The following is a 25,734-nucleotide window of genomic DNA, read 5'->3' on the forward strand; positions in this document are numbered from 1 at the left end:
AGCCTGTCCGGCGTTCTGTGTGGCTGGAGCTGTCAGCCCGGGCGGTGCAGAGCGGCTGGTCACTGCAAGGCATGCTGGGAGCCCCAAGGCTGGGCCGTGGTCAGCCTGGCTCTGAGCCCGCAGCGCTTGACGCCTCGGTGCTGGGGCGGGGCGATGGCTGCATCCCTCGGACAACACTTCCTCTCGCTGCACCGAGAGCGGCTCCGGGGCCCCGGCTGCTGTCAGCAGAGATCCAGGGCCGGGCGCGGGGGATGCAGCTCCCAGCCTCAGCCAGTTCAACCCAGTATGGAGCTAACTGGCCTTCTCCCAGTGCTGGGTGAGTGACCCCCCGACCCGGCTTCAGCCCCTGTCTCGTTCCCCCTTCCCCTCTGCCCCCTCTTCAGCCCCTGCCTCGTTACCCCTTCCCCTCTGCCCCCTCCTTCTGCCTCTGCCTCGTTCCCCCCTTCCCCTCTGCCCCCGTCCTTCAGCCCCTGCCTCGTTACCCCTTCCCCTCTGCCCCCTCCTTCTGCCTCTGCCTCGTTCCCCCCTTCCCCTCTGCCCCCATCCTTCAGCCCCTGCCTCGTTCCCCCTTCCCCTCTGCCCCTCCTTCTGCCTCTGCCTCGTTCCCCCTTCCCCTCTGCCCCTCCTTCTGCCTCTGCCTCGTTCCCCCTTCCCCTCTGCCCCCCTCCTTCAGCCCCTGCCTCGTTCCCCCTTCCCTTCTGCCCCCTCCTTCAGCCCCTGCCTCGTTCCCCCTTCCCCTCTGCCCCCTCCTTCAGCCCCTGCCTCATTCACTCTCTGCTCTTTGTCGTACTTTACAATTTGTTTCTGTCTTTCTCCTCCTTCACCCACTTTCATTCTCTCTCCATCTCTTCCTCCCACTCACACCCCTCACCCCCTCCCCACTCCGGCCTGTTCACTCTTGTCTCCTTCTTCCTTCCGCTCTGGTTCCATCCCCCAAACCAGGATACACTTTGGTGAGGGCTGTAAAATGACTCCGTTTCCTGCGAGTCTTTGCACCTTAAGCATGGCTGATAAGACTCTGTGGTTTGGCTGGACCCGATTGTGTCCACAAAACAATCAATAAATCCCACGCGACCTCCGCAGTCCTCCTCTTTCCTGTCTCACCCTCTCTGTGTCTGTTCTTTCTCTCGTCACCTTTGTTACCAGTTTTGCCTGTTACTTTGCGGTACACTCATTTATTAGGGTTACTTTTTTTGGGGGGGGGGGCGTTCTGTATTTCTATACAAAGCTCTACTTCTCCCTGCTGCAAGTCCCCTCGCAATGGAGCCATCCTGCAGGACCGAGGTTCCCCAGGGCTGGGTTCTTCCAGCCCCAGAATCAGATGAACACACACACACTAACAGAGCGCATCTGAGAGGACCCGGTTAATCAGCACTCCCGAGCTGACCCCTTATATGTCCCTGGACTCAGCAAGCTGGGTCGAGCAGCACTTCCAAGCTGCCACCCTCATACATCCCAGGCTCAGCACGTTCCTATCTCCACTTTCACGTTACAATCGTTCTGGCAGGAACCCACTTGATGAGCAAACCCCCCAGGATTTGTGGGCACTACAGGGATCTTTCAGCTTAGGTACGAGGAGCGTTGCTGCAGAGCAAATGAGGAAACCAAAAAAAAAAAGCCACCCATGAGGGGAGAGAGAGACAGAAAGAGAGAGAAGCAACCAGCTTAATCATGAGAGTTATTTACTGCCAGGTAATAACCATCGGGGAGCCAAACAAACAAAACTGGGGAAAAAATAATATTAAATCTAACTTAAACTTGATTATAAAAATCATGTTTAGAAAACTATAACTGGTCACACAAGTCAGGGTCAGAAGGCTACACCTCGAGAGAGAGAGAGAGAGCTGGGGTCTCACCACTCCATGAAGCTGGAATGGATCAGGGGTCCCAGGTGTTGGTGGTAGCTGAGGGTCCGGAGGGCTGGAGACAGGCAGAGCCCCCAGCACGATCAGTCCGGAGAAGATGAAGTCCCAGTGGAACTGCTGCAGAGTTTGGATCCAGGCATCAGAACACTTACTTGAGCGTGGGTAGGGGGGTTTCTAGGGAAAGAACAATGGTTCAAGGGAGAAGATTAGATTTGTTTGTGTGTAAACTCATGGCTCAAGGGAGGATACCAAAGTTGTTTTGTTCAGGCTAGACAATGGGAGCTGATCATTCCTTGCTATGGGCGGTGTTCCTCAGAGGGAGCTCACAATGCAATTAGGGAGCTTTGCTATTTTGGATACCAATAAAGGATTGATTACTAGAATTGGTCTGATAACCACTGAGCTGGGTGTGTGCAGACATGGGTCCATTAACATCTGGAGCAGAGATCCCCCATCATGCAGTGCGCTTCCCTGGTTTTCTGGTCCCAGCGTTCAGTGTGGTTCTTGCCTTGGAATCTCCGTTCTCCATTCTGTATGCTAATGGAGATGCCTCCTTGTCCCATCTTCCACGCAAATGAGCCTAGGGGAGTTTCCCTAATATTAACACCCTTTCCCCAGGGGTTTAGGTGTGTCTCCCACTGCCTTTTCATTGCTTTTTGTAAGCCTTTCTTCTGATGCACATTTGGTTCAAGCAGAGGCTGGGGGGTGGTCATTCATGTGTCAGACAGGCTGGGTACTGCGCCCCAGTTCCCCAAGAACACAGAGCTGCTAGGTAACACCTTCTGCACCCCTCCTTCGGCACCTGTTTGATTCCCTCTTGTGTCTGTTCTTTCTCCCCTAGTCACCTTCTGCTCCCCTCCTTCGGCCCCTGTCTCATTCCCTCTCTCCCTCCATCAGCTCTCCGCACCTCAGACGCCTGGGTTCCTCAGAGATTAAGAGGACTGGAGCCTGTTTTCAGCATGTTCAATTCCCCACAGGCAGACTCTGGATGGTGCCCCTCACACCCACCTGGGTCCCCCTCCCCAGGGCTTTTCCCTGCTCCCCAAAGGCAGTGGTCCCTTCCTTGAGCTCATGGGGGCTGGCACCCCCTTCTGCAGTTGGTTATTCTCCACTAGGTGAGGCCCTGTGTGACGATGTGACTCAGCAGGGAGGGGGGAGTGTTGACCTGGGAATGTGCCCTGGGGATGGGAGACCTGAGAACCTGTCACCTGAGCCAGGAGGGGGAGGGGGAGGTAACACCTCTGCCCAGGAATGTGAACAGGGGCTGCAGCAGGGAACCTGCTGGGTGAGTTTTTAGTTTCAGTTTGGGGCTGGGGAGAGGAACACAGGGAACCCCAGGGCTGGGGTCTAAGCTCCCTGCTCCCCCAGAAGGACGTGATTGAGGGGTCCTGGTTGTACCCACAAGCTCTGTTTTTGGACTGTGTTCCTGTTGTCCAATAAACCTTCTGTTTTACTGGCTGGCTGAGAGTCTCAGTGGATCCCAGGAAGAGGGGTGCAGGGCCTGGACTCCCCCACACTCCGTGACAACTGGTGGCAGCGGTGGGATCTACTGCACCCCGTGAACGGCGCTTCCTGCAGTAAGTGACTGGGGAGCAGTAAAACGAAGGGGAATTGACGGGGACCAGGCGTGCTGAAGATTCAGAGAGAGACGGTTTCGGGGGGCGGTTAACCCCTGGGAATGTGTGACCAGAGAGAAAGACTTTTGCAGTAACAGGGTCCCCCGGGGGATTGCAGCGAGCGGTCCCAGGGGCGGAGGAATCTGCAGCTCGACCCTGGCAAAGAGGTGGTGACCTCGAGAAGGACTGGCACACGAGGGGCTTTTCCTGGAAACCGTGGGAAGCTGCCCGGCCTGCGAGGGGCCAGCAGGGAGATGTACGCTAAACGCCTGAAGAGCGACCTGGTGGAGCTGTGCAGGCAGAGGGGGCTGCGCATCGGGAGGTCCACCAAGGAACAGCTGATTGCCCAGCTGGAGGAGAGGGATCGCTTGGATGACCCGATCCCTGTCCCTGAGGGAAGCCGCCCGGCAGACGCAGCGTGGGCCCTGGGGCCTGACCGGGCTGGGAGGGGTCAGACTGCTGCTGAGGACATCCCGAGACCCTTCCTACCTATGTCCGGGGGAGGGGTTGGGGGAAGCCCGGCGAATACCGAGGGCACCCTGACCCCGGCACCCAGCAGGGGATCCTCCCGGCGGAGCTCCCCATCCCTGGAGCGGAGGCGGCTGGAATGGGAGAGGGAGATGAAAATGAGGGAGCTGGAGGATCATGAAAAACAAAGTCAACATGAGGAGAAACAACGTCAACATGAGCAGGAGGAGAAGGAGAAACAACGTCAACATGAGCAGGAGGAGAAGGAGAAACAACGTCAACATGAGCAGGAGGAGAAGGAGAAACAACGTCAACATGAGCAGGAGGAGAAGGAGAAACAAAGACAGCATGAACTGGAGCTGGCCAGGCTGAGGAGCAGTGGGGCCCCGGCTGCGGCTGCGGTGAGTGCGGGGGGACCCAAGACTGCAAGGAACTTTGATAAGTGCTTCCTGGCCCAGCGGAAGGAGGGGGAGGACATAGATAGCTTCCTGACGGCCTTTGAGAATGCCTGTGAGCTGCACAGGGTTGACCCTGCAGACAGGCTCCAGTTTCTCACCCCCTTACTGGACCCCAAAGCCGTGGAGGTGTACAGCCGGATGACAGGGCCGGAGGCAGGGGACTATGAACTGTTCAAACAGGCCCTGCTCCGTGAGTTTGGGCTGACCCCCGAGATGTACCGGAGAAGGTTCCGGAGTCAGCGTAAAACGCCTGAGGTCACCTACCTACAACTGGCCAACCGGATGCAGGGGTATGCCCGCAAGTGGACAGCTGGGGCCCGAGCTAAAGAGGACCTGCTGGACCTAATCGTACTGGAGCAGCTGTATGATCAGTGCCCTTCCGACCTGAGGCTGTGGCTGGTGGACAAAAAGCTCGAGAACCCCCAGCACGCAGGGCAGCTGGCCGACGAGTTTGTGAACAGTCGGTCAGGGGGTAGCCGGGAGGAGCCCCAAAAGAACAGGCCCCCCCCGATGCAGAGAGAGAGTCACCACGGGACCTCCCAGCGGGGAAATAGGGAGAACCCCCTCCCACGGAGAACGCCTGGCGTCGGGCCCCTCCGACCCGCTCGAGGGGACCAACGTGACCTGAGCTGCTATCACTGTGGCCAGAGAGGCCACGTACGGTCCCAGTGCCCCGGGCTCAGGGACAAACTGAGCAGACCCAACCTACCCAGGGTTAACTGGGTAGGGACCCAGCTGGACGAGGGGCAGACGACCCAGGAAAGGGGGCCTACCAGTTTACCACCTGCCCCGGAGGGAAGAGTACCCCAGGCCAGCTCCACCAGAGGGCTGGAGGCTCTGGACTCAGGGTGCTCAGTTTACAGGGTGGGCGCGGGGCTGTCCCTCCGGAGAGAGTGCCTTGTTCCCCTGGAGGTGGATGGGAGGAAGGTCAATGGATACTGGGATACGGGCGCGGAGGTGACGCTGGCCCGGCCCGAGGTGGTGGCCCCAGATCGGGTGGTGCCCAACACTATCTGACCCTGACAGGGGTGGGCGGGACCCCATTTAAGGTGCCCGTGGCAAGGGTACACCTGAAATGGGGGGCCAAGGAGGGCCCCAAGGATGTGGGGGTACACCACCATTTGCCCACTGAAGTTTTGATGGGGGGAGACCTAGAGGACTGGCCAAGCAAGCCCCAGGCCGCCCTGGTTGTGACGCGTAGCCAGAGCCGGCGAGGGGCACTGCGCCCTGACCTCGGGGAGGGTATCACACCGGAGGCGCAGGACCCTACCCTGGTGGGGAGGGAGGGCCGAGGGGCACGGCTCAGAGAGGCGGAGGCCTCGGACCTGGCCAGCGAGAGGGAACCGGGCCCCATCCCTTCCCCAGCCGCTGAGTTCCAGGCCGAGTTGAGGAAAGATCCCTCCTTGCGGAAGCTCAGGGACCTGGCCGACCTCAGTGTGGTACGGACCATGAGGAGAGGCTGCCAGGAGAGGTTCCTGTGGGAGAAGGGGTTCCTGTACCGAGAATGGGCTCCCACAAGGGAAGTAGAGTCCTGTGGGATCAGGAGGCAGCTGGTGGTCCCCCAGAAGTATCGCCGCAGGCTCCTGTACCTGGCCCATGACATCCCCCTCGCAGGGCACCAGGGAATCCGGCTCACCCAGCAGAGGTTGCTACAGAACTTTTACTGGCCCGGGGTCTTTACCACGGTCCGGCAGTATTGCCGATCCTGCGACCCCTGTCAGAGGGTGGGGAAGGCCCGGGACAAGGGGAAAGCGGCTTTGAGACCTTTGCCCATCATAGAGGAACCTTTCCAGAAGGTGGCCATGGACATCGTGGGGCCTCTCAGCAAGACGACCCGGTCGGGGAAGAAATACATTCTGGTGGTGGTAGATTTTGCCACCCGCTACCCCGAGGCAGTGCCCTTAGCTTCCATTGAAGCAGACACCGTGGCCGATGCGCTCCTGACCATTTTCAGCCGAGTGGGGTTCCCCAAGGAAGTCTTGACAGACCAAGGCTCCAACTTCATGTCGGCCCTGCTCCGGTGCTTGTGGGAGAAATGTGGGGTCCGGCACGACTGGGCCTCAGCTTATCACCCCCAGTCCAATGGGCTGGTGGAGAGGTTTAACGGGACGCTAAAGATGATGCTGAAAACCTTTATGAACCAGCACCCACAGGATTGGGACAAGTACTTACCGCACCTGCTGTTCGCGTACAGGGAGGTGCCCCAGGAGTCTACCGGATTTTCGCCTTTCGAACTGTTATATGGCAGGAGGGTGAGGGGCCCCCTGGACCTGATGAGAGACGAGTGGGAGGGGAAGGCCACTCCCGATGGAGAGACAGTGGTGGAGTATGTCCTGATCTTCCGAGAGAGACTGGCTGAACTCATGGGCCTGGCCAGGGAGAATCTGGCCAGAGCCCAGAGGAAGCAGAAGGTCTGGTATGACCGCACGGCACGGGCCCGTGCCTACGCCACCGGGGATCAGGTGATGGTTCTCATCCCAGTGAGAAAGAACAAACTACAGGCCGCCTGGGAGGGCCCTTTCAAGGTCGTCAAGCAGCTCAATGAGGTAAACTATGTGGTGGAGCTGTCAAACCGGGCGCACCACCGCCGGGTGTACCATGTGAATATGATGAAGCCATATTATGCCAGGGGGAATGTGGTGTTGGCCGTGTGTGGACAGTGGGAAGAGCAGGGAGATGACCCTTTAGTAGATCTATTCCCTGGGACCAGAGCTGGTTTCCCCCTGGAAACAATTCCCCTCTCGGATCAGCTAACCCCTGCCCAGCAAGCTGAGGTCAGGGAGGTGCTGCATCCGTACCGACAGCTGTTTTCCAACCAGCCTGGACGCACTAATCTGACTGTCCACCGGGTGCAGACAGGGTCGCACCCGCCGATAAGATGCTCCCCCTTCCGAGTCACAGGGAAAACTGCTCAGGACCTGGAAAGAGAGGTCCGGGACATGCTGGCTTTGGGGGTGATCCAGCCATCTGCCAGCCCTTGGGCCTCGCCGGTGGTGCTGGTCCCCAAAAAGGACGGGTCGGTCCGGTTCTGTGTGGACTATCGGAAGCTCAATGCCATCACTGTATCTGATGCCTACCCCATGCCCAGGCCGGACGAGCTCCTAGACAAGCTGGGAGGAGCTCGGTACCTTACCACCATGGACCTTACAAAGGGCTACTGGCAAGTGCCGCTGGATGCAGATGCCCGACTGAAATCGGCCTTTATCACCCCTCTGGGGCTCTATGAGTTCCTGACCCTGCCTTTCGGCCTCAAGGGAGCGCCGGCCACCTTCCAGCGCCTAGTGGACCAGCTCCTGAGGGGGATGGAGAGTTTTGCCGTGGCGTATATTGATGACATCTGTGTCTTTAGCCAGACCTGGGAGGACCACGTGTCCCAGATTAGACAAGTGCTGGACCGACTCCAGGGGGCTGGGCTGACTGTAAAAGCGGAGAAGTGCAAGGTGGGGATGGCGGAAGTATCTTACCTGGGCCATCGGGTGGGGAGCAGCCGCCTAAAGCCGGAACCAGCCAAGGTGGAGGTGATCAGAGACTGGCCCGCTCCCCACACCAAAAAGCAGGTCCAAGCCTTTATTGGGATGGCAGGATACTACCGAAGATTTGTGCCCCACTTTAGCGCCATCGCCACCCCCATCACGGAGCTATGCAAGAAGGGGAAGCCAGACAAGGTGGTCTGGACCGAGCAGTGCCAGGTGGCTTTCCGGGCGCTGAAGAAGGCTCTGGTCAGTGGCCCAGTTCTGGCAAACCCAGACTTTGACAAGCCCTTTGTGGTGTTCACCGACGCCTCAGACACGGGACTGGGGGCGGTGTTAATGCAGGAGGATGAAAAGGGGGAGAGACACCCCATCGTGTACCTGAGCAAGAAGTTGCTACCCCGGGAGCAACACTACGCGGCCATCGAGAAGGAGTGCCTGGCCATGGTGTGGGCCCTCAAGAAACTAGAGCCCTATCTCTTCGGGCGGCACTTCACCGTCTACACCGACCACTCTCCCCTGACCTGGCTGCACCAGATGAAAGGAGCCAACGCCAAACGCCTGAGATGGAGCCTGCTCCTGCAGGATTACGACATGGACGTGGTCCACGTGAAGGGAAGTGCCAACCTGATAGCGGATGCGCTGTCCCGGAGAGGGGGCCCCGAACTTCCCCAGGTCACTGGCCAGCGTGACCCCGCTCAGTTCAGTCTCAAAGGGGGGAGAGATGTGACGATGTGACTCAGCAGGGAGGGGGGAGTGTTGACCTGGGAATGTGCCCTGGGGATGGGAGACCTGAGAACCTGTCACCTGAGCCAGGAGGGGGAGGGGGAGGTAACACCTCTGCCCAGGAATGTGAACAGGGGCTGCAGCAGGGAACCTGCTGGGTGAGTTTTTAGTTTCAGTTTGGGGCTGGGGAGAGGAACACAGGGAACCCCAGGGCTGGGGTCTAAGCTCCCTGCTCCCCCAGAAGGACGTGATTGAGGGGTCCTGGTTGTACCCACAAGCTCTGTTTTTGGACTGTGTTCCTGTTGTCCAATAAACCTTCTGTTTTACTGGCTGGCTGAGAGTCTCAGTGGATCCCAGGAAGAGGGGTGCAGGGCCTGGACTCCCCCACACTCCGTGACACCCTGCCTCAGTTTCCCCATTGCCCTGCAGCACAGTGTGTGCTGCTGTGCAGGGAGCTGCAGCATGGAGCCTAAGTGTATTGTTTGATGGGGAGTTTCCTAGAGCAACAGACCCCATCAGACCAGGCTCTGCCCAGACCCTGGCCACAATCAGGGACCCCACCTTGTGCTGCGCTCTGCACAGACATGGATCAGGGCCCCCCTTGTGAATACACATAGTGAAACTGACAAAAATTGTGTCAGTTTCACACAGCAGGTCAGGAGGCCCTGCCAAGCAGGGGGCTCTTCCCCCAGAGCTCCTGGGCTTCAGGGCCGGCTGGTTCCCCGGCAGGCAGCGGGAAGGCCAGGCCTGGCAGGGCTGCCCCACATCTGCGGGCCTGGGAGCCCAGGATCCCCTGCAGCCTGCCAGGAGCCCGGCCTGCAACTCCCTGACAGGCTGTTGAACCTGAGACTTTCCCAGGACCAGCTCTTGTGGGACCAGAACCCAGGTGTCCTGACGTCCAGCCCCAGCCCCATCCACCAACACTCGTCTGTGTCCAGCCCTGGCCCCTTCTGCTGACCCTCCTCCGTGTCCAGCCCCAGCCCATCCACCGACCTTCCTCCATATCCAGCCCCAGACCATCGGCCGACCTTCCTCCGTATCCAGCCCCAGTCCCTTCCGCCGACCCTCCTCCATGTCCAGCCTCTGCCCATCCACCGACCTTCTTCCATATCCAGCCCCGGACCATCCGCTAACCCTCCTCTGTGTCCAGCCCCAGCCCATCCACTGACCCTCCTCCGTATCCAGCCTCTGCCCATCCACCGACCTTCTTCCATATCCAGCCCGGACCATCCACCAGCCCGCCTCCATGTCCAGCCCCAGCCCCATTCACTGAATCAATCAATCTTTCTTTCTTTCCCCTCCTCCCCATAACATACTGGGATGGACTGTAAATCCGGTATCCAGAGTCCTATGCCCCGCACCCCTCGATCCTGCCCCTTATTACCCATCCCACCCCAGAGCTCTCACCACCCTCTTGTCTATTCTCTTACAGCCTGGCTGCAGATCCTCACCCGGCTGGTGTCATCCGAGGGGACCGAGGAACCTAGTTCATCATCTGGTCTGTGCATGGGGGTCTGTGGGTGTCATTGTTGGACTGGTTGGCTCGGGGGGGGGGGGATGTGGGGAGGGAGGGCATGGGGCCTTTCCCCTTTAGGGGGTGTCATGGAGTCCCCAGGCGATGCTCTGGAACTGCTCCCTATGAAGCCAGTCAGGACTCTGGGAAAGTCTCCTTTCTGGGAGCAGACTGTCTGCAGGACACACGGCTCACACCTTCCTGGGTCTGACCTCGGAGCGTTCAGCATCCTCTCTGCTCCTCCATGCGCTTCCCACAGCGAGTCTGCCCAGGCGGGGTCCTGGGGGGGCCACAGAGTCCTGCCCCCCAACTCCGCAGTCAGATGGGACTCTCACCCAGCCAGTAAAACAGAGGTTTATTAGACGACAGGAACATGGTCTAACACAGAGTTTGTAGGTGCAGAGAACAGGACCCCTCAGCTGGGTCCATTTTGGGGGGCAGTGAGCCAGACAACCACGTCCGCACTTCACTCCATGTCTCCAGCCAGCCCCAAACTGACTCCCCCTCCAGCCCCTCCTCCCCTGGGCTTTGTCCCTTTCCTGGGCCAGGAGGTCACCGGATTCCTTTGTTCTCCAACCCTTTAGCTCTCCCCTTGCAGGGGGGAAGGGCCCAGGCCATCAGTGGCCAGGAAACAGGGTGTCGGCCATTGTCTGTGTCCAGACCCCTGCACACACCTGCCCTCTAGGGCTCTGCAAGGATCACACCCCCTTATCCCACCCCCTAGATACTTAAGAACTGCACAGGGGAAACTGAGGCACCCCCACACTATTCAGAGGAAACATTAAGAGCAGTCCCGCTTCGTCACATCGAGCACCAACTCCAATATGACCCCATGGGGGGAACTGGCTGGCTGGGGGAGTGCCATCTCTTGTCCCCTCCCCCCATTTCTCGTGTCTCTGTCGAGCTGTCTGTTCTGACCACAACCACAACGGCTCCTTCTCTGGGACTCCCAGGTCATGGGGTGGGGAGTGGGGGAGGGGGGCTGGGGCCCTCCCAGCAGAGCCAGGCCCGGGATGAGCAGACTCTCTCCTGGGGATGCTGGACACAGACAGACCCTGGGGGTCTCACCATCCCCCAGCCAGCAAATGGCTGGGACCCCTGTCCTGGGGGGGCCGTACCAGGACTGCAGGCTTTGGCACTGACTGGGTGGCGGCCTCTCGCCATTGGACCTGGCACCACCCACAGGTCGTGAGTTCAAGGCCCGTCCGGGAGGAAGGATCCCCTAGGAGCAGGGTGGGGGGCCAGGGCAGAGAGCTCAGACACCGGGTGGAGATCCGAGGTGATCCTGCCAGCTGGACTTGAGGTGTCTGCCTTGGATTTACCTCCACCCACACCCGCTCTGTGCCCACAGATCTAACCGCATGCAACCCTTCTGCCCGTCAGAGTTGGCAGCAACAAGGGCCGGGTTCAATATCTAGGGGTTCCATTCCAATAACACAATGCAAACCGGCTCGAGCCCCCACCCAGTGACCTGGGACAAATATATACCACCCCCGCTGAGCGCCTCCAAGAGGCAATACTTCCCCTCTCGCAAGCACATAATCTGAGGGTAGCAAAAGCCTTTTAATAACAGAGAGAAACAATGTGGCATTATGTTGGGGAAACACCACCAACAGGATTCATAACACAACCCATGAGCAAAAAAACCCACCCCAAGCAAATTGGTGCGTGTCCTTTCCCTTGGGTTCTTGAGTCCAGCAACCCCAAATCACCCAATGCCCCAAAAGTCTCTGTCCCTGGTCAGGGCAGCCCCAGAGTTCGAAAGTTTATCTGCGGAGCTTTACCTCCCAACCTGGGTGGAGATGGGACGGGGGTAAGAGGCACCTTACGTGATCTGAAGCTGACCGCCCCATAGCTCCATAGCTGCGCTCCGCTCCGCCAGCCGCCCCACGAACTCCTTCGCTCAGCTGCGCTCCGCTCCGCCAGCCGCCCCACGAACTCCTTCACTCAGCTCTGCAGCCCACAAGCAGCTCCTGCCATCCACAAACTGCTCCGCATGGAACTGCTTCACCAGCCTGTCCACAAGGCACTCCAGCCGGCCGCAAACTGCTCCACAATATACCTTCAGGCTCCCCCACTACTTAACACAACACTCAGTGATTTCAGCTCTTAGGTGAATTCAGCTAGTGCTGGTGCACTGTTAGCCCCAAGTGAGCTCAGCAACCTATAACTAGACTCCTAATGAAATCAAAATTAGCTCTGATATTCCACAGTGGAGAGAGGAAGAAGTGCAATTAGCATGTAAGACCCTCACCAAGGGGCCCATACCACCAAGTATTAATACTTGTCCCCAGCCTCTCTCTATTCACAGAGTTTTGGAACCCATGACCCTTGCCTAGCGAGTGCTACTTAGTTGATGGTGAATCCCTCCATCGTAACAAAAGGCCACGTACAGTTCCAAGCACAGTTCCCATAATCAGGGTAATAACAATTTATTCTTCCTGCCCCAATAACAGAGACACTGGGGATCCCACAGCAGCCAAAGTGACCATTTGGGCAGCTATGGTCTCATTCTAGGCGGGGTGGGTGTGCCTATGCAAATGAGATCAGCCCCTGAAGTTCTTTTCCACAACTTGCCACACCTCACCACCAGATGTCAGGGTGGAGCTCATCCTGACACTGCTTACACACACATGCCAGGCCCCCCCACCCCCACCCCCCAGACTCCTCTGTTTCTGAGGAAACCTTACGGCCAACTCTGCGGCTGCACCCACCGGGTCCCTGGTACCTGACAGGATCCTCCGTCACCCTGACGTGCTCGGCCCCCCTGCAGGCCGGGCGGCTGGGATTCTGGTTCTTCTATCATATAATGTCCGTGTGTGATCTAAGGGCCACCCCTCAGGCCTCCCGCAGATACCAGATCCCCCGGCTCGGCCTGGAGCAGGCCAGCACCTACACCTGCAAGTACTGGGCAGAGAAGGACGGCCAGGAGAGCCCATCCCCCGAGAGCCGCCCTGTCTCCATCACAGTGACTGGTGACGCCCTGTTCTCCTGGCATGTGGGGTGTGGGGGCTAGGAGGTCTCCGCTCAGGTCTCTCATGCCCACAAGCACCACCTGGTGCCCTAGATAAATGGTGGGGCTGCAGATGACAGACACCCCCTAAAACCCACCAATACCCTCCCTTCCACCCCAGCCCCCAGTGGCAGCAGGCAGTAATGCAGCCCCATCCCCACCAGGACCCCCCAGTGGCAGCAGGCTGTAATGCAGCCCCATCCCCACCAGGACCCCCCAGTGGCAGCAGGCAGTAATGCAGCCCCATCCCCACCAGGACCCCCCAGTGGCAGCAGGCAGTAATGCAGCCCCATCCCCACCAGGACCCCCCCAGTGGCCGCAGGCTGTCATGCAGCCCCCAGCGGCAGTGGGATGTCAGGGTGGGGAGGGATGATCTCTTCTGTGAGTTACCTGCCGTGTGCTGTCTCCTAGGCTGGGGGAGTGCAGCGGGCAGGGAAATGTGGCTGGTTTTTATCAGTTTTCAGGATCTCACCAGCCCCTTTTTCCCTCCCCCAGCTCTCTCCCCCTCCGCCTCTGTTCCAGACCCCCTGCCGCCCCCCACACTCTCTCTGGGCTCCCAGAACCCTGTGTATTACCAGGGGGAGCGTGTTAGCCTGACCTGCTCAGCTCCCAGCGGCGAGGCAGTGACGGGATACAGATTCTACAGGAGAAGAGGGGACCAGACCCCAGAGGAGCTCCAATCTGCCCCCGGAGCATCCCGGCTGGAGCTCAGGGCCGAGACGGGGAACCAGGGGCCCTACACCTGCCAGTACTGGAGAAAGGAGTCTGGGTTGGAGATCCCATCCACGGAGAGTAACAAGGTCTATATAACCGTGCAGGGTGAGTGCCCTTTGGCCAGGTATATAAAGGGCTGTTTGTTACCCTCGCCCAGGGGAGATAGGGCTGGCGGGGCTGATCCAAGGGGAAGGAAGAGAGGGGGCCAGACCGGCTGAGCAAGGCTGATCTGGATTATGGTGGGGCCCAGTGTTTATACCAGAAGGTGCCTCACGCCAGTCTTAGACCTTGGAACCGGGGCCTGGGCCCCACAGCCTGGGCCCCACAGCCTGCCCCAATGATCCCCAGGTTCCAAGGTCTCCCCCACAATTCACTTCTGAGCAACGTTCAGCCCCCGCCAGCTATTGCTCTCCACCAGCCCCTCAGCTCTGCACCCTGCTGCCCCGCAGCATGGCTGGCACCCACAGCCCAGTGGGATGCTGCACCCCAAGTGCAGTGACTGAGTGCTTATGTCAGGTACACGTGGGGGGCCGGGTGTGAAGGGGGTTACGGGACGGTCAGTTGGAGGCACGGGGGTGGGGGGTAGACTCACTGTGGAAGGGGGCAGCTCCCTCAATTGGGGGGGGCCATTGGCTCTTCAGCTAGGTATTTCTCACTCCAAACTCTTCCTCATTTCCCCTCCCCCTGTCATCTCCTCTCTCCCTATCTCAGCCCCCCTGGCAGCCCCCACCCTCTCCCTGCACCCCCCACACCCGTTCTATCTCCATTGGGAGCGTGTGACCCTCAGGTGCTCAGCTCCAGGGGGCAAGAGGCTGCAGGGATACAGGTTCTACGGGGAACAGGAGAGGCTGATCCATGAAGAGGTCCCCGCCCCAGATGGGGGTGCCAGGCTGGAGATCGTGGCTGAGATGGGGAAAGCCGGGGTGTATACCTGTGCGTACTGGACCCTGCGATCTGGGAGACATATCCTGTCAGAAGGAAGCCGGCCAGTGTCCCTGTCAGTGCAAGGTGAGGCCTCTTTCCCCGGGAGGGATGTAATGGGATATAGGGGGTATCCTCTCCCCTGGGGTCTCTCCCCACCTCCCTAGCCCTGGATCCCCCATTCCCTACAAACCTCACCCCCAACTAGCCACCTGGCTCCCTCTGCCCCCCATATGCTTGGCAAGGTGTCCCCCTTTCCCCAAGGCAGCAGTCCCCCCAGCAGGAGCCACTTTCTCTGCTGGACCCTCTCTTTGTGCTTCCCTTCCTGGCAGAAGTGCTGCCTAGTGGTTAGACTGGGATCTGCTCCACTCTCGGCTGCATCACATGCCCCCCACCCCCCAGAATCGGGACAACGCCCCAACGCCCCTCCCGTGTCCAGTGCTGAGAGCTCTGAGGCTGGACGCTGAGGGCAAGGAATTGTTCCTCTCTCTTTCAGCCCCCCCGGCAGCCCCGTCCCTCTCCCTGAGCCCCCTGCACCCCGTGTACCTCCCTGGGGAGTCCGTCACGCTCACATGCTCCCCTCCGTGGGGGACGCCGGTGGCTGCCGGATTCCGGTTCTCCAGGGATGGGGGACGGAGGATCTCATCCGGAGGCAGCGATGCCCAAGCCCTGAGCATCACGGGGCCGGAGGACTCCGGATTGTACACCTGTGCATACTGGATACGCCTGTCTGGGCGGGAGATCCAGTCCCCGGACAGTCGCCTCGTCTCCATCACTGTAACAGATGAGCTCCATGTCCCCCTCTGACTCCTGGGACATGTGTTATGGGGAGATCCCCTTTCCAGCAGGGACTCCAGTTCCTCAAGCTCCTGGGAGGGATATTGACCCCCATACAGCCCCCTAGGGAGCCCCGGTGATCTAAAACTGAGCCGGTTGGGGGTGGGAGCTCTGGGCCGGGAGTCAGAAGGGTCCTCACATCTGCACAGGGAGCTCCCCAAACTAGTCCCTGGGGGACTAGAGCAGATGCCCTCAGAAACCCAGCAGGCTGGATTGAAACATGGCCAGGGATGGAGAAGCCCCTGCACCCCTCGATCAAACCCCAGCCCTAAAACCTGCACCGTGGTTCCACCCTAAACTCCTGCCTCTTCGACCTCTCTTCCAGCCCCCCTGCCAGCTCCCACGCTCTGGCTGGACCCCCCGCACAGCGTGTATCTCCCAGAGGAACGGGTCAACCTCAGCTGCTCGGCTCCCAGGGCCCAGGAAGTGACAGGCTACAGATTGTACAAGCTACAGCCAGAGCAGGGCTCTGAGGAGCTGCCAGCGTCCCGGGGGGGACCCCGGTGGGAGATCCTGGCTGCGGTGGGGCACGAAGGACCATACACCTGCCGGTACTGGAGGAGGGGGCCCGGACGAGAGCTCCCCTCAGGGCTCAGCCAGCCCATTGCCATACGCGTGACGGGTGAGGCTCTCCTGCTGGGTGCTGTCGGGGAGAGCGGGTGGTACCCAGGGTCTGCATGGGTCCCCCCTCGTGAGCTCTCCATCTGTCCTTCCATCAGGCCATGGCTGATCCCCACAAATCAGTGGTGAGGCTGTAGCACCAGAGACCCCCCCTTGAGCCACAGCCCTTCCTTCTCCCCCCCGCTCCGACGTGACAGGGTGGGCACCCAGCTCTCGCGAGCCCCCCCTGTGGTTGGGTGTCTCTGTGCCCTTTCAGTTCTGGTAACCCCTTTCGGTGGTTCTCGGGAGGTGTTTTCAGCCACCCAGCCCTCCGGCCACGTCATGCACACGGTCTGCATGTTTACCAGAACAGATCCCTTCCGGGGTCCACCGTCCACCAGGGCCTGTCCCCGTACCCGTCTGGTGGTGTCTCTCTAGCCCTCCCTGGGCTCAGTCTTTAAGTAGTCCCAGCCCTGGTATGGGGCTGTAGCCCCAGGGCTTCCTCCCTGGAGACATGATCTTCCTGCGGCCCTCCCCAGGCTCATTCCCCACTCAGGCCCCGCAGCCAGCCAGGAGCTCCTTCTAGGGCTGCCAACTTCCTAATCGCAAAAAACCGAAACCCCCTGCCCCACCCCCTGCCCCCACCCATTCTGCTAGGCCCCGCCCCCTGTTCGCTCCATTCCCCCCTCCCTCCGTCACTCGCTCTCCCCTACCCTCACTCACCTTCACCAGGCTGGGGTGGGGGTTGGGGTGCGGGAGGGAGGTGAGGGCTAGGGCTGGGGATCTGGGCTCTGGGGCGGAGACAGGGATGAGGGGTTTGGGGTGCAGGAGGGTGCTCAGGGCTGGCGAGCAGGAGGGGGGTGAGGGCTCGGGCTGGGGGTCCGCACCCCAACTCCTATCACCCCTGCACCCCATGGCCCCTGCACACCTGTGTCCCTGCACCCTGTCCCCAGGCTCCCCTGCACGCTGTCCCACTGGGCCCCATATCCCATACCCCTGCACCTCTGTGCCCTGTCCCCCATCCCCCCTACATCTCATCTCCCATCACTTCTACACCCCATCCCCCATGCCCCCATGCCCCCACACCCCAACACCAGTCACCCCTGCACCCCATCCCCCATTATCCCTGCACCTGTTGCCCTGTACCCCCTGGGTTCCTGCATCCCATCCCTGGCTCCCCTGCACCCCATCCCCCTGTACCCCTACACACTGAACCCCAGAGAGGCTGGGACGAACCGCCTCCCCCGCCAAGCTCCACCGAGCCAGGTCTGGGGGGAAGGTGACCACATTGGGCTCCGAGGGGCTGGCCGAGCTCAGCTGGAAGCCTGACTCCTGTTCTGGGCACCAATGTTGGGAGACGTGGATCCCGGCTGGAGCTGGGATAGGGCTGGGGGGGGGGGGGCACCCAGGGGCACGGAGAGCCGGTCCCAGCAGAGGGGACTGGGGGACCTGAGCTGGTTCACCCCAATCGCCGGCCGAGCGGGGTCTGATGGTGCTGTAACCATGAGGGGGAGGGGGCGAGCGATGGTGGCCAAAGGAGGCAAGAGAACAAAGGGAATGAGATGAGCCGGGCTGGGATCGCTGGAGGCCGGCCATGGGGAGAAGGTTTCTGACCATTGAGGGTGGGATGCCCTAGATCGGCCTCCAGTAGGAGCAAGCAGGGCAAAGATCCACTGTCCTCAGCTCCCCCCTGGGCTGCTCAGAGGCTGGGGCAGGAGGCCGAGATTGAGGTACGTTTTCCCCTCAGATCCCCCCAGGAGGCCCTCGGTGTCCCTGTCTCCGGACTATCTGGCCTATGTGGCTGGAGAACGGGTGGAAATTAACTGCTTGGCTCCCCCCGGTGCCTCCCCGGTGGAGTACGGGCTCTACAAGAATGAGGAGCCGGTAGGATCCCTGCTGGGAGACGCTGGGACTTGGCTGACGGATCTTCAAGTCAATGGCACCAGAAACGCCACCCACTCCTTCTCCTGCACCTACACGGAGCTGATCCAGGGGAGGGCAGTGCCCTCCTATGCCAGCCACTCCGTCTCTGTCTCCGTGTTCCTGGCGCTGGTCTCCCCATCCCTCCGGCTCATCCCGTCCCTGCCGCTCTACGTGACGGGGGAGACGGTGTCAGCCGAGTGCATCATCCCCAATGGGACCTATGTCCCCTCGGCCCACTGGGTGCTGCGAGACGGGGAGCCCCTTCCAGAACCGCCAGAGCCCCAGCTCCCCCTGAACGTCACCCCCAGCGACAGCGGGACCTACCGGTGTGGGTACAGCACAGAGCTCCATGGGCGCCACCTCCGCTCACCGCCCAGCAACCCGGTGCCACTGAGCGTGACTGGTACGGACCCCCACAGCGCCCGTTCTACATTATACTCAGCCTTCCCCTGCACCCTGCTGCCTTACTGCCCATTATACAGTATAGCCGCCCCTTCCCCACCCCCACCCTCTGCTGCCCCCTAGTGCCCATTATACAGTATAGCCGCCCCTTCCCACCCCCACCCTCTGCTGCCCCCTGGTGCCCATTATACAGTATAGCCGCCCCTTCCCCACCCTCTGCTGCCCCCTAGTGCCCATTATACAGTATAGCCGCCCCTTCCCCACCCCCACCCTCTGCTGCCCCCTGGTGCCCATTATACAGTATAGCCGCCCCTTCCCACCCCCACCCTCTGCTGCCCCCTGGTGTCCATTATACAGTATAGCCGCCCCTTCCCCACCCCCACCCTCTGCTGCCCCCTGGTGTCCATTATACAGTATAGCCGCCCCTTCCCCACCCCCACCCTCTGCTGCCCCCTGGTGTCCATTATACAGTATAGCCGCCCCTTCCCACCCCCACCCTCTGCTGCCCCCTACTGCCCATTATACAGTACAAAAAGAACAGGAGTACGTGTGGCCCCTTAGAGACTAACCAATTTATTTGAGCATAAGCTTTTGTGAGCTACAGCTCACTTCATCGGATGCATCGGATGTAGCTCACGAAAGCTTATGCTCAAATAAATTGGTTAGTCTCTAAGGTGCCACAAGTCCTCCTTTTCTTTTTGCGAATACAGACTAACACGGCTGCTACTCTGAAACCTTACACAGAACAGCCGCCCCTTCCCCACCCCCACCCTCTGCTGCCCCCTGGTGCCCATTATACAGTATAGCCGCCCCTTCCCACCCCCACCCTCTGCTGCCCCCTGGTGTCCATTATACAGTATAGCCGCCCCTTCCCCACCCCCACCCTCTGCTGCCCCCTGGTGTCCATTATACAGTATAGCCGCCCCTTCCCCACCCCCACCCTCTGCTGCCCCCTGGTGTCCATTATACAGTATAGCCGCCCCTTCCCACCCCCACCCTCTGCTGCCCCCTGGTGCCCATTATACAGTACAGCCGCCCCTTCCCCACCCCACCCTCTGCTGCCCCCTGGTGCCCATTATACAGTACAGCCGCCCCTTCCCCACCCCCACCCTCTGCTGCCCCCTGGTGCCCATTATACAGTACAGCCGCCCCTTCCCCACCCCACCCTCTGCTGCCCCCTGGTGCCCATTATACAGTACAGCCGCCCCTTCCCCACCCTCACCCTCTGCTGCCCCCTAGTGCCCATTATACAGTATAGCTGCCCCTTCCCCACACTCAGCACTGTGGTTTCTCTGTTGACCTCTCCCCTGTCCTGCTTCCCTCAGATCCCCCTCCCCAGCCAGTGCTGAGCATGTTTCCCCCGTCCAGAGTCGTGAGCGAAGGGCTCCCCCTGCTCATCACCTGTTTGGCCCCCGGAAACACCAGCGAGAGGAGGTTTCACTTCTACAAGGACGGAGCTGAGATCATCCCTGGGGACACAGGGTCTGAGATCAGCACCATGGAGCCCAGCACCGGCTCCATGAACTTCTCTGTGCTCAGCATCCCACGGGCCGGTCCCAATAACGCTGGGGAATTCAGCTGCGGGTACGAGGCGAACATGGGCGGGAGGTGGATCCCATCCCCCAGGAGCCAGGCTGTGAACGTCACTGTGACAAGTGAGGCCTGTAATCGCACCCCGCAATAACCCCTGGACCCCAACACCTGCTACCCCTCAGGGAGACCCTGGAGCCAAGACACTGCATGTGTTAGCGGGGCGGGGGGTGGCGACAGAACCACATGCGGCCCCAAGGGTGCACTACCTGAGCCTGACACCAGGTGGCAGCATTTCACCACGGGCAGTACCAGGAGCATCTGGCAGGCAAAAAAATTCCCTCCTTAAAGGGGAGGGCCCAAATTGTCCCCTGCCCTAGCTGGGGTCTGGAGCAGTTAGTGGGTCCCCAGACGCTGCCCTTCCCTTGTTCCTGGCTGTTAACTCATCCCCTCCTTTTACCAGCCTGGTCTCTGCCCATCCCCATGGTGGCTGGGAGCGGGGGGGCTGCCACGGCTCTGGCTCTGCTGCTGCTGCTCATCTGTCTCTGCAGGAAGAAGAAGGCAGGTGCGTGAGGCGTAGGGTGGGGAATGGGACCCAGGCATCTGGGACGGCAGCACAGGGCGTTCACCCCTAGGGGGCACCGCAGCTCTCCATGCCTGTGGGGGAATGGGACCCAGGCGTCCGGGACGGCAGCACAGGGCGTTCACCCCTAGGGGGCACCGCAGCTCTCCATGCCTGTGGGGGAATGGGACCCAGGCGTCCGGGACGGCAGCACAGGGCGTTCACCCCTAGGGGGCACCGCAGCTCTCAGTGCCTGTGGGGGAATAGGACCCAGGCATCCGGGACGGCAGTGGTCTCACCTTGGGGGCGCCTTCAGCGCTCTCAGCCCCCACAAGGAGTGATGTGGGATAGCAAGAGCCAGCTGCAAAGGACTGTGGGTATCTGGCTAGAGCAGGACCGCCACACAAGGGATCATGGGTAGTTGGGTACCACAGGACTCTGGTGCAAAGGACTGTGGGTAACTTGGCACAGCAGACTCCTGATACAAAGGACTGTGAGTGATTTGGCTTTTGGGGGAGGGAATCCCAGGATGGGGCTGAGACCCAGCCAACTTCGGGTGGGGGCAGGATGGGGGATGGGACCCAGGCATCCAAGAAGCAGGACAGGCACCTGACCCCTGGGGGAGCCATTCACCTCCCAGACCCGGGGGTGGAGAAACTGGGAGGGGGACTGGGACCCAGGCGTCCGGGATGGCAGGGTGCTCCCCCTTAAGGGGCACTGCAGCTGGGGAGAGATGGGGACGAGAGACTCTGTGGAATCTGGCTTTAATTCAGTCTCTTTCCCTTCCTTCTCCAGCTACCCGCCGGCTCTCCACGTAAGTTCCTCCAGGTCCCCAGGCCCCTCCGTGGGGCCGGGAGCCATTTGTCCCTGGAAGGGCAAATCTGTTCCAACAGGTCCCTCCATCCCCTGAGATAGAACTCAGGAGTCCTGGCTTCTCCCCCACCCTCCGCCCCATAGGGCAAAATTCTCCAATTCCCCCCATTCTCTCCTCCTGTCCCTCGCAGCCCCCTGGTGGTCACATTGGGAATTGCAGCCACCACCCCCTGCGCCCAGCTAATCCCAGCAGTGCCCCCCCTCCAGGCCAAGCTCCATATTGACCCCCCCACACCCCCATTTCCCTTCCAGGTCCTACTGGAAGAGCCAGGAGCTGCGCCAGTCACGGATAATGACACGGTATGTAAGGGTCACATCCACAGTCCTGGATGGGAGCTGGGTGTTGAACTCAAGTGATAGGGGCTCCGGTCCATGGATCCAGGTGGCCGGGGGGTCAATCTATGGGGGTACATGGCCCATAGAAAATAAAAGGGGGGATTTCTGTGGCTGGGACACTGTGAATGATAAGTGGGGGCTGGGGCCCATGTGGGGCATTGGATCTGGGCCGGGTTTTGTTCAATATCTTCATAAAGGATCTGGAGGATGGCGTGGATTGCACCCTCAGCAAGTTTGCAGATGACACTAAACTGGGAGGAGTGGTAGATACGCTGGAGGGCAGGGATAGGATACAGAGGGCCCTAGACAAATTAGAGGATTGGGCCAAAAGAAATCTGATGAGGATCAACAAGGACAAGTGCAGAGTCCTGCACTTAGGACGGAAGAACCCAATGCACTGCTACAGACTAGGGACCGAATGGCTAGGCAGCGGTTCTGCGGAAAAGGACCTAGGGGTGACAGTGGACGAGAAGCTGGATATGAGTCAGCAGTGTGCCCTTGTTGCCAAGAAGGCCAATGGCATTTTGGGCTGTATAAGTAGGGGCATTGCCAGCAGATCGAGGGATGTGATCATCCCCCTCTATTCGACACTGAGGTGAGGCCTCATCTGGAGTACTGTGTCCAGTTTTGGGGCCCACATGACAAAAAGGATGTGGAAAAATTGGAAAACGTCCAGCGGAGGGCAACAAAAATGATTAGGGGACTGGAACACGTGGGATAGCTCAGTGGTTTGAGCATTGGCCTGCTAAACCCAGGGTTGTGAGTTAAATTTTTGATGGGGCCATTTAGGGATCTGGGGCAAAAATTGGGGACTGGTCCTGCTTTGAGCAGGGGTTTGGACTAGATGACCTCCTGAGGTCCCCTCCAACCCTGATATTCTATGATTCTATGACTTATGTGGAGAGGTTGAGGGAACTGGGATTGTTTAGTCTGCGGAAGAGAAGAATGAGGGGGGATTTGATAGCTGCTTTCAACTACCTGAAAGGGGGCTCCAAAGAGGATGGATCTAGACCGTTCTCAGTGGTGGCAGGTGACGAATAAGGAGTAATGGTCTCAAGTTGCAGTGGGGGAGGTCTAGGTGGGATATTAGGAAACCCTATTTCACTAGGAGGGTGGTGAAGCACTGGACTGGGTTCCCTAGGGAGGTGGTGGAATCTCCTTCCTTAGAAGTTTTTAAGGTCAGGCTTGACAGAGTCCTGGCTGGGATGATTTAGTTGGGGATTGGTCCTGCTTTGAGCAGAGGATTGGGACCTCCTGAGGTCCCTTCCAACCCTGAGATTCTAGGATTCTGTGGCTACAGACACCCAGGGGCTGATCTCAGTGGGGAACATCAAGGGAAGCAGGGATCATTTGGAGGGTGGGGGAGACTGGGGTGGATCTCAGGGGAAGATGGGGGGCAGGGAGACCAGGCTGGGGCAGAAGGGGGTCAAATAATGCACAGGACAAGAGGGAGGTTGGGGGGGAATCGGGGGGAGGATAAGGAAAAGAGAACAAAGGAGGGAACTGGAGTGTGACCAGAGGGAACGAGAGAAGGGAATGGAGCGAAGACAGGAGAAATTGATGGAGGAAATAGAGAGGAAAAGGAGGAGAGAAGGAAAAGGGGGACAGAGGCAGGAGAGAGAATGAAGGAGACGGAGGAGGACAAAAAGGATGAATGGCTAGGAAAGGAGGAGAGAAGAGAAAGTAGTGACCCAGAATCCTTTGCAGCAGCGTGGGGCATTGGGGGTCGTATGGGCTGACCTGTCCCCACCCCCATAGAGGACAGGGGACCCCAGCAGTCTCCCGCCCCACCACTGACCCTCCGCTTCTGCCTTTGCAGGTCGACCGACATCTCCGGAGTCAATATATGTGAGTAACGACTGCCCCACCCCCACTGAGGGCAGCCCCCTCACCTCTGGGCCTGGTGCCAGGGCCTCGGGTGCCCGTCCCAGCATCGACGGGCACGGTGGGGGAGGGAGGGAGGCACCGCCAGCCTCTCCTTTAAGAGGGGAATTTCTGACAGCCACGCCCTGGCTTCAGTGGGATATGATGTTGCCACCTAGAGGTGAAATGTGAGAACTGCACCCAGAGGAGGGAACATGGTGTCACATCCATGGGGAGACCCCAGGGTAAGGGGGGACCAAGCTGGCTGGGCCAAGGGACCGATATGGGGGGGAGGGGAGAGACAGGGCCAAGAGGCCGAGCCATGGGGCAGAGACGGAGCTGAGGGGCTGATATGGGGAGGCAGAGATGGGCCCAAGGGGGCGATATGGGGGTGGGCAGGGGGGAGCTCACTCTGACCCCCCCCTTGTGATTAGTTCTCCAGCAGACGACCAAGGGGGGCTGGCCCCAGGCAGCGTCCCAGGACTGGGGGCTGCTCCCCAAGCTCCCAGCGGAGCGGCCCAGGCCGGGGCGAGCGGCTGGGGGGGCAGCGCCCCTTAAAGGCCAGGAGGAAGACGACGCAGACTCCGGGGCTGAGTTTGAATTCCCAGTAAGGACCACCCCCACCACCCCTCTGCCCAGCCCCTCACTCCCTGCTCCTTGTCCCATGGCACCCCTTGCCCAGACTCCCACTCCCCAGCACCCCTCTCCTCAGCCCTGCTCCCTGCCCCATGGCATCCCCTGTCCAGCCCCACACTCCCTGCCCGATGGCACAGCCCTGCTCAGTGCCCCACACTCAGCCTGCTCACCACCACACAGCGCCCCCTACCCACTGCCCCACCTCCAGCCATGCTCTCTGCCCCACAGCACCCCCCTGTCCAGCCCCCCACACCGCTCCCCACCACACAGCACTCCCTGCCCAGCCCCCACCACAGAGCGACCCCTGCCCAGGGCCCAACCCCCCACCCTGCTCCCCATCTCATGGTGCCCCATGCCCAGCCCCCCAACCCCTACCCCTCTCCCCATCCCACAATGCCCCTGGCCAGTCCCCACTCCCACCCCACAGAACTCCCTGCTCAGCCTCCCACCCTGTCCCGCTCCCTGCCTGCGGCACCCTCTGCCCACACTGCCCAGTGCCCCACCCCGCTCCCTGCCCCATTCCCCACCCTCTGGTGCCCCCTGCCTCCCCCCACCCCACAGCGCCCCCTGGCTGCCATAACAGATCCACCTTCTCTCCACCCTTCCAGGACATCGATCCAACGTACACGCAACTCACGTTCTCCTGCTCCACCTTCCGCCAGGGCCAGGGGCTCTCGGCCTCCCTGGAGCACGTGTGCAGCACCCCCGACCTGTGACCACGGCACCCCCCAGCCCCAACCCCTGCCACTGGGGATGGCTCTCCAGCAACCTTCCTTCTGCACCCCCACCGGCCGCCTAGAGGTTACAGCGGCTGGGGGCCAGGACTCCTGGGTTCTATCCCCGGCTCTGCAAGGGGAGTGGGGTCTAGTGATTAGAGCAGGGGGGCGCCGGGAGTCAGGACTCCTGGGTTCTATTCCCAGCTTGGGGAGAGGGATCTAGTGGGGGGGGGGGAAGACGTCTGAACTGTTGGGGTCTCTTCATCCACCAAAGGGGGCATAACTGAGTTGTTATCCCCACCCCCTGCCTTTCCTGGGGGAGCCGTTCATACTCCACTGGCCCCTTGTAACTGAGGAAGGAGCCCAGAGATCCGAGGATGGTTCGGGAGCAGACTAAACGGCTACGCCCCCAGCTGCCCCGGAAGCCGGCCTGGGGGGCCACTAATAAAAGTGTCTTTGCAATTTGATCTGGTTCCTTCCGCAGCTCCATGAAGGATGAGGGGGGCAGCGCACGGGGTGCACCCAGCCTGTCCCGGCCCTGGGGGATAGAGCTGCCTGCTTGCAGTCCAGAGAGCAGGGGGTTGGGGCTGGGAGCCAGGATGCCTGGGCTGCATCCCTAGTTTGGGGAGGGAAGCGGGGTCTAGTGGTTAGAGTGGCTGAGACTGGTGGGACTGGATGCCAGGACTCCTGGG

General features: G+C 60.3%; 1 protein-coding gene across 1 annotated transcript; it reads left to right on the forward strand.

The window, feature by feature from the left end:
* Positions 1–241: 241 nt before the first annotated feature.
* On the forward strand, positions 242–25,517 carry LOC140896653 (Fc receptor-like protein 5). Its single transcript, XM_073308605.2, has 13 exons — positions 242–316; positions 10,036–10,101; positions 13,625–13,948; positions 14,555–14,851; positions 15,927–16,223; positions 17,949–18,527; positions 19,852–20,181; positions 20,520–20,621; positions 21,414–21,432; positions 21,744–21,791; positions 23,647–23,675; positions 24,125–24,297; positions 24,935–25,517. Exons 1-13 carry the CDS (start codon positions 286–288, stop codon positions 25,040–25,042), a joined length of 2,403 nt encoding a protein of 800 aa, XP_073164706.2. The 5' UTR covers positions 242–285; the 3' UTR covers positions 25,043–25,517.
* Positions 25,518–25,734: the final 217 nt, after the last annotated feature.

Source organism: Lepidochelys kempii, chromosome 13 (assembly GCF_965140285.1).
Source record: "Lepidochelys kempii isolate rLepKem1 chromosome 13, rLepKem1.hap1, whole genome shotgun sequence".
In the NCBI taxonomy this organism is placed as follows: Eukaryota; Metazoa; Chordata; order Testudines; family Cheloniidae; genus Lepidochelys; species Lepidochelys kempii.